We start from the raw sequence: 9,147 nt of genomic DNA on the forward strand, positions 1-9,147 counted from the left end.
ACAGGTAATACACAGAGTTGCAGCTTGCTGATGTAGCCTTTCAGGGGTTGAAGGAGTGGTGAGAAGGTGACAAATGCCCTCTGAAAAGTTATCCAGCATGGATTGCTCTTCAGAGGGTAATGCATGGGCAACTGCTTAATTTTACTTGCATTTTCATATGAAGGATTAAAAACCTGCATATATATTTTATTGGTGTTGGTGTTCTCCGGGGTTTCTTGTGATTAGACCATAAAATACTGGAATCCTTTTTATGGCATCTGCTGCCCTAACGTTCTTTTTCTCCCGGCAGACTGTGTGGTTATCCCCCATTCTATGATGAAAACGATGCCAAACTTTTTGAGCAGATTTTGAAAGCTGAATACGAGTTTGATTCTCCATACTGGGATGATATTTCTGACTCGGGTAAGAGAAATTGGACATCTGAAACCATAATTAATCAATTTACTTTCTCCACAACAAGATTTAAAGTGGTTGTACACCCTTCCATATATACCCAGTGAAGTGACTGGCCCCAGGTGATACACAGAGGTGAAGCAAATCCTCCTACATGAGTTGTACCCATTTATCTGCATCCATTCAAAGTCCAGAATTTATACAGCTTGTTTGAGCATTCAGAAAAAAGGGGCGGAGAGCTGAAGTCACACTCTGCAAAGCTCAGTAAGGAGAGTTGATTGGAGGGAAGGGACACAAACCTTAACAAAGCACACAGGAACAGAGCTGAGGCAATTCTGCTGGAGGTCCCTCCCTTGTCACCGTTTTTCTCTTGGTGTCAGGAAAAGTTGTCCGAAGTTAATTTATGCTGATAGGAGAGGAAGAAAGCAGCAGGCAGAATTTACACTTAGTGCTTAAAGCGGAGTTCCACCCAAAAGTGGAACTTCCGCTTATATGCTTTCTCCCCCCTTCCGGTGCCATATTTCAGGGGGGGGGAGGTTACCTGTTTTTGACTGACAAGTACTGTTCCCCACTTTCGGGAGACAGCGCCGCGGTGCTGTCCTTTGGATGTTCGGCCTCCTCCTTTCTTTCCCGCCGCCGGGCCAATTACATTGCGCAGTATGGAGCCAGCTGTGAAGCCGAAAGGCTTCACTGCTGGGTTCCCATACCCTAAATGGCGGCAGCATCACCCGAGAGCCGATTCCAAAATCGTCTTCGGGTGCCGACATCGCCGGAACCCTGGACAGGTAAGTTCTAATATTTAAAAGCGGCTACAGTATTTGTAGCTGCTGACTTTTCATTTTTTTATTGGGCGCGGAACTCCTCTTCAATTTCGACACTATTTTTGTACATATTTAATGTTTGAGGTTTACAGCCACTTTAAGTGATTCTATATATACTGTAAATATATTTAGATAAGCGGAATTTGGATGTGCAGACTGTGGTTATCCATGTTCAAACCTAACAAAAACTGGTTACTAATGAGCACAGTGACCAAGCTGTCACCAATGGATGCCGTTCACAGTTTACAGTTGCAGGCTCTTTGCTTAAAAAACAAACACAAGAGGTGCCTCTATCTAGGTGTAGCGATTTTAATAAAAAGAAAGCATAAAAGAAAATAAAAATGCACTCACTAGATAAAAGTAGATCAAGGCTTGTAATAGACCCATATAGACCTCCATAGGATCACTGTGAGGCTGCAGAGCTCAGCAGGCATGTGGCTGATTGAAGCAGAGTTCTTGATGGAAATACAACTGTCAGGCTCCATGTACTCAATCCTCCAACAATATCCTAAACGTCTGTATACCACCATCTCCTATAAAGTGCTTCTGTGTCTTTAGGAGATCCTGTGTGTGTATGGATAGCTATATAGAGAGAGATATCTATATAGATAGATATAGAGATAAATGCTCAGTTGGTACTAAGGGACTCAAAGTGCGCCAAGAAAATATCCCCCTCACCATTACACCACCACCACCAGCCTGAACTGTTGATACAAGGCAGAAATGATCCATGCTGACCCTACCATCTGAATGTCGCAGCTGAAATTGAGTCCCTTAACCACTATACCACCGGAGGATTTTGCTGTCTTACGTCCAGGCCACTTTTTGCGATTCGGCACTGTGCGACTTTAACTGACAATTGCGCGGTCGTGCAACGCCGTACCCAAACGAAATTAACGTCCTTTTTTTCCCACAAACAGAGCTTTCTTTTGGTGATATTTGATCACCTGTGCGATTTTTAATTTTTGCGCTATAAACAAAAAAAAAGAGCGACAATTTTGAAAAAATAACAATATTTTTCACATTATTTTTATATGAAATTCCCCCCCCCCCAAAAAATGTAAAAATCTAAATTTTTTATCATTTTAGGCCAATTTGTTTTCTGCTACATATTTTTGGTAAAAAAAATCGCAATAAGCGTATTTTGATTGGTTTGCGCAAAAGTTATTGCGTTTACTAACTAAGGGAAAGATTTCTGTCATTTTTGGTGTTTTTTTTTTAACGTGTAATGGCGGCGATCTGCGATTTTCTTTTGCGGGACTGCGACATTGCGGCGGACAGATCAGACCCTTGGCTGACATTTTTGACACTTTTTGGGGTACCAGTGACATTACTACAGTAATCAGTGCTATATATATGCACTGTTGCTGTAAAAATGACACTGGCAGGGAAGGGGTTAATTTTATTGGAGAGGGAGGAGTTAATGTTTGCCTGGTGCTTACTGACGTGTGTGGGGGAAGGTGACTGAGTGACACAGGGACAGATCGAAGGTTCAGCTATGGTGAACCCTGCAATCTGTCACTGTCTGTCACTTAGGAGATTGTGTAAACAAAGCGGGCGGATCTCCACACTCGATTCCCCGACGATCGGGGAAGAGCGGCGGTGATCACCGCCGCTCCTCCCCTGGCCCGACTCCCGCTGTATTCGCTGTAACTGAACCGCTGTATTCGCTGTAACTGAATACATCGGGAGCGATTCCCCTGGCGGCGCGCGAGCGCCGCCGAGAGAGGGGAATGTCTGGTGACGTAGGTCTACGTTGCCAGACGATAACGAACCACTTTGCCGCAGTACAGTCAACGTGACTGGTCAGCAAGTGGTTACATGCTCTTTCTTCCCCATTCTGATGCTTGGTTTGAACTTCAAAAACCATGTCTAGATGCCTAAATGCATGAAGTTGCTGCCATGTAATTGGCTGATTAGCAATTTGTGTTACCATGCAATTGAACAGGTGTACCTAAAAAAGTAGTCGGTGAGTGTATATTTTGCATGTGTGTATATTACTATTTTAAGGACCTGACTGTGTCTGCCTTCAATTCTTTTTGTCTCTCAGACCTTTAACAAGCATTGTGTAAGTGAGTGTTTAGAAATGTGTTCCTAATTGGTGAATCCATAACCATTGTAGCCAAAGATTCAGCATGACAGCCATGCACTTGGCATTCTCAAAAGATCAGCAACAGACGCCTCCATAAGGCAGCCTGGAGCAAAGGGCAGTTTGCATCTGTATAGGAGGACCCCTTACTTCCTGATGAGTAAGACCCTCTAAATATTTGGCAATTAAATCAGGTCATTGGTGTGTGCATCACTCGTGCTTCTTAAAAATACACGCAGATAGGGACATGTAAAAATTTACAAAGTTACTGTGTGTGACCTTAAATAATTACTATCTGTATTCCTCAGCGAAAGACTTTATTCTGCATTTAATGGAGAAGGATCCAAACAAGCGCAACACATGTGACCAAGCCCTACAGCATCCATGGTAAGATTTTCTGCCCTGATCAGGGGACAGCTGAATTAGACAATCAGGTTAAGATCTACACTATATTACCAAAATATTGGATCACCTGCCTTTACACGCACATGAACTTTAATGGCATCCCAGTCTTAGTCCGTAGGGTTCAATATTGAGTTGGCCCACCCTTTGCAGCTATAACCGCTTCAACTCTTCTGGGAAGGCTGTCCACAAGGTTTAGGAGTGTCTATGGGAATGTTTGACCATTCTTCCAGAAGTTCATGTGTCTGGATGAGAAGGCCTGGCTCGCAGTCTCTGCTCTAATTCATCTCAAAGGTGTGCTATTGGGTTGAGGTCAGGACTCTGTGCAGGCCAGTCAAGTTCCTCCACCCCAAACTTCTCATCTATATCTTTATGGAACTTGCTTTGTGCACTGGTCTAATTGATTTAGTGGAGTGGGTATTTTGGTGTGGGGTTGTTTTTGAGAGGTTGGGCTTGGTCCCTTAGTTCCAGTCAAGGGAACGCCGAAGGCGTCAGCATACCAAGACATTTCGGACAATTTCATGCTCCCAACTTCGTAAAAACAGTTTAGGGATGGCCCCTTCCTGTTCCAACATGACTGCGCACCAGTGCACAAAGCAAGGTCCATAAAGACATGGATGAGCGAGTTTGGGGTGGAGGAAATTGACTGGCCTGCACAGCACAGACCCCTGAAGAAGCTGTTGCTTCAAAACGCGTCACCGCCTACTCCACGTCAGCACGTCCAATACGCCCTCCGTATGACATCACGTCTGGCCTGGCCCCATCTTGCATTGCACGCTGGTTGCAACGGCGTCTAGCTGCTTCCTTTCGCATGTGTACACCCCCCTTTGCATATGTACAACTGCGTGGCAGAGAATGCCACCTATGATTGGCTGTACGCTTTGGCAGCTTCCCAGTGGCATAGTTCAGGTGGGTTTGTACTTGTGTCCAAACACGCCTGAGCTCTTCCCTATTTGTTAGATCAGATACTGATGTTTGAAGAGAAGACTTGGTTCACAATCTGCATTCCAAATTATCCCTTAGGCATTCAGTAAGATCAGGGCTCTGTGCAGATCAATAAATAGCATTGTAGCATTAACAGTACCCTCTGTCGTGAAAAACTACGAGCAGGTAGGATCTTTATTGCAGAAGAGACCAGCGATGTTTCTTCTGCAACAAAATACACCTGTAGAAAAGATGATCTGCACACCGGTAGTTGCTCTTAAATCTTCATCTTCAGGAACCATAGAACACCACTGTTGATAAGATCAGTTGACGCGTTTCAGCCGATAAGGCCTTAGTCACAACAAAATACAACTACCTGCCACTTCATTATCTTCACTGGCATGTAAACTGAGCTGCGCATATGCAGCTTAGCTTACATCACATCATAGTCCAGTGTGCCGGGATGACTGACCCCTACGCAATGACATCATCTCGTGACGGCCAAAGACCAGCAGAAGATGCTGGCAAGGGGATAGGGTCTGTTGTAGGAAAGGTAAAAGGTAATTTTTTTTTTTAGTTATGCTTTAATCATTTTGGGAATGGGAGGGTTATCCACATACATTTGGCCATACAGTGTATTTGAAAATTTACACATTAAAGTAGACCTCTGCTTTTTCAGTACAGAGCAAACCGACGGGTTTTCTTAGGGCTGGCCACACCAGCAAGTTATAAAACTTGCCTTCCTCTCACTGCCTGACTGCTCCATTCAGCTGCTGTGAGCAAAGTGAGTTAGCCCCATGAGCTGCAGTTCACAGCTTGAATCCTAAACATAGCTGAGTCCCCTCTCCCTACCACCATGTGATAGCAAGCCACTAATCGCCAAATATTAGAGTTGTCAAGCGAGAGGAAAAACAGTAAGCCGCATGCTCCTCCATACTTGCAAGTACCTAGACATTACTTTACTCCAGACAGTGAAACAAAGCGGTGTTACAGTAAGTCCCGGTTCACACTTGTGTGATGCGGGAAGGCTGCGAATTTGCAGCCTTTTCCCGCATCGCAAACGCACCCCTGGCAGTTCACACTGCCATATGCGATACGCAGGGGGTGTCAATGAAATGTTAACGACACCCCCAGTTTGATCGCATATCGCAGTGCGATCTGACAGTTGGCACAGGATCAGATTGCACAAGTGTGAACCACTGTGCGATCCGATCCTGATGCGGCTGGAAAAAAGGGTCATGTGCGTGTTTGGTGTGGATACAGTGCGAATTCAGCCATACAAAGTGTATGGCTGAATTCGCATCCGCACCTCCGATCGCATGTAATGAAGGAGCAGTGCGCTCCGAATTACATGCGATCGGCGCACTCGCAGGAATGTGAACCGGGCTTAAAGGCTGGTACACAGACCAAATATCGGCCAGTTCAACAAACCATCCAACATTCAGCTAGTGTGTACTGCAGCCTGTCTGTTTTTTGTCGAACGGGCACACTGGAAAACCAGCAGCCGACCAGCATCTGATCAGTGCTTGCAGACAATGGCTGCGAACGCTGACCGGTGTGTTCTGGCAGAGGGGTAACGCAGCCAGGAGATCACTGTACTAACATTGCATAGTTACCCACTGGCTTTAACGAAAAAATAAATAAATAAATAAACTGCCTGTGTGTACTAAGCTTAAATGTGTGATTTGGCCGTCGGTAAGGTGGACTTGTTACATTGCCCTGCAAGGACAAATTAAAGACTCAATGTATATAATCTGATTAACTTGTCTTTATATTTTCTCTTTTCCTCAGGATTGCTGGGGATACGGCTCTGGATAAGAATATTCACGAATCCGTCAGTGAACAGATCAGAAAGAATTTTGCCAAAAGTCGGTGGAAGGTGAGCGTGTCTAGAAATGAGAGGTTCTTAAACCGGGATTGTAATAAAAAAGGTTACACGCTTAACACTGACATTGCATCTGCATTATCCGTAAAGCAAGTGTAGATAAAAATATGAACAGTAGGGGGCACTGTGAGTATTGTAGATATTTGCTTTTCTTCAAGAAACCCTGGAACACAAATCTTTAATTAGATTTTGCGTTACTGTTTTACATGTGTTGTGTATATGTGTGTATGTACAGTATTATACAAAAGTGATCACACCCCTCACATTTTTGTAAATATTTTATTATATCTTTTCATGTGACAACACTGAAGAAATGACACTTTGCTACAATGTAAAGTAGTGAGTGTACAGCTTGTATTACAGTGTAAATTTGCTGTCTTCTCAAAATATCTCAACACACAGCCATTAATGTCTAAACCTCTGGCAATCAAAAGTGAGTACACCCCTAAGTATGTCCACATTGGACCCAAAGTGTCAATATTTTGTGTGGCCACCATTATTTTCCAAACTTAACCTCTCTTGGGCATGGAGTTCACCAGAGCTTCACAAGTTGCCACTGGAGTCCTCTTCCACTCCTCCATGGCAACATCACAGGGCTGGAGCATGTTAGAGACCATGTGCTCCTCCAACTTCCATTTGAGGATGCCCCACAGATGCTCAATAGGGTTTAGGTCTGGAGACATGCTTGGCCAGTCCATCATCTTTATCATCAGCTTCTTTAGCAAGGCAGTGGCCGTCTTGGAGGTGTGTTTGGGGTCATTATGTTGGAATACTGTCCTGCGGCCCAGTCTCCGAAGGGAGGGGGATCATGCTCTGCTTCAGTATGTCACAGTACATGTTGGAATTCATGGTTCCCTCAATGAACTGTAGCTCCTCAGTGTAGGTATCTTTATGCAGCCCCAGACCATGACACTCCCACCACCATGCTTGACTGTAGGCAAGACACACTTGTCTTTGTACTCCTCACCTGGTTGCCGCCACACATGCTTGACACCATCTGAACCAAATAAGTTTATCTTGGTCTCATCAGACCAGTAATCCATGTCCTTAGTCCTTGGTCTCTATCTTGGTCTCATCAGACCAGTAATCCATGTCCATAGTCTGCTTGTCTTCAGCAAACTGTTTGCGGGCTTTCTTGTGCATCATCTTTAGAAGAGGCTTCCTTCTGGGACAACAGCCATGCAGACCAATTTGAGTGTGCGGCGTATGGTCTGAGCACTGACAGGCTGACCCCCCATCCCTTCAACCTCCTGCAGCAATGCTGGCAGCACTCATACGTCTATTTTCCAAAGACAACCTCTGGATATGACACCGAGCATGTGCACTCAACTTCTATGGTCGACCATGGCGAGGCCTGTCCTTCCAGTGACCAGTATGAGAGAGTGAGAGCGATAACACCAAATTTAACATACCTGCTCCCCATTCACACCTGAGACCTTGTAACACTAACGAGTCACATGACACTGGGGAGGGAAAATGGCTAATTGGGCCCAATTTGGACATTTTCACTTAGGGGTGTACTCACTCTTGTTGCCAGCAGTTTAGACATTAATGACTGTGTGTTGAGTTATTTTGAGTGGACAGCAAGTTTACACTGTTATACAAGCTGTATAAAATGTAAAATGTGAGGGGTGTACTCACTTTTGTGAGATACTGTGTGTGTGTGTGTGTGTGTGTGTGTGTATATGTGTATATATATATATATATATATATATATATATATATATATATATATATATATATATATATATATATATAATATAATATAATATAGTATGTATGTATGTATAGTGGGGAAAATAGGAAAACCTTTATTAATTTAAATGTAAAGAAGAGTGGACCAAAACCCTTCCTGAGATGTGTGCAAACCTGGTAACCAACTACTAGAAATATCTTACCTCTGTGCTTGCCAACAAGGATTTCTCCACCAAGTACGAATTCATGTTTTGCTATAAATGTATAGCATTTGTTTTATGTGTTTGTTCTGGATTTTTGGATGATATTCTGCCTCTATCATTTAAAATACACCTATGATAAAAATGATAGACTCTTCATTCCTTTGTATGTGGGCAAACTTACAATCTTACAATTGTTTTGTTTTTAGCTGTATTAAGCCACAAAACAAAGGCCGGCATTAAGGAGACTCTGGTACATAATGCAAAGTGGCATAGTCTCATTAAAGATCTCGGTCATCGCCCCAAATTCCACTTTAAGCCTTGCAGCGTGGGTAGGCCTCTCTGCAAGCATTTATTTTTTTTTTCCCTGGTACCTGAATGTTTAGAGCCCTTTCACATTAGCGCGACTTGTCAGGCGACTTGTCAGCCTGACAAGTCGCGCTCGGTCGCGGTCCATTGATAAGCACAGGACCCGTTCTAATAGGAGCGACACAAGTCGCTCCGACTTAGAAAAAGGGTCCTGTACTACTTTGGGGCGACCTGGAGGCGACTTGCATAGACTTCCATTATGTGAAGTCTCTGCAAGTTGCGCCGAAGTCGCGGTGCACGTGACTTCACTGGTCGCCCCCCAAAGTCGTGTTGCGCTAGTCTGAATGGGCTCATTAACTACAGATGGAAGGCGGCAAAGTGTTCATGGGAAAGACCACTGCTTTTTGTTCAATAACATAAGTAGAAGAA

General features: G+C 44.0%; 1 protein-coding gene across 2 annotated transcripts in view; it reads left to right on the forward strand.

Moving 5' to 3' along the window:
* Positions 1-9,147, forward strand: part of CAMK1 (calcium/calmodulin dependent protein kinase I) — a 234,217-nt gene that overhangs the window by 206,931 nt on the left and 18,139 nt on the right. For both annotated transcript variants that reach the window (XM_082265775.1, XM_082265774.1), the window contains exons 8-10: positions 290-402; positions 3,612-3,690; positions 6,421-6,508. In XM_082265775.1, coding sequence (XP_082121901.1) covers positions 290-402; positions 3,612-3,690; positions 6,421-6,508 — 280 coding nt within the window. The remainder of the gene's footprint in view (positions 1-289; positions 403-3,611; positions 3,691-6,420; positions 6,509-9,147) is intronic.

Source organism: Pelophylax lessonae (assembly GCF_965119305.1).
Source record: "Pelophylax lessonae genome assembly, chromosome: 8".
NCBI lineage: Eukaryota > Metazoa > Chordata > Amphibia > Anura > Ranidae > Pelophylax > Pelophylax lessonae.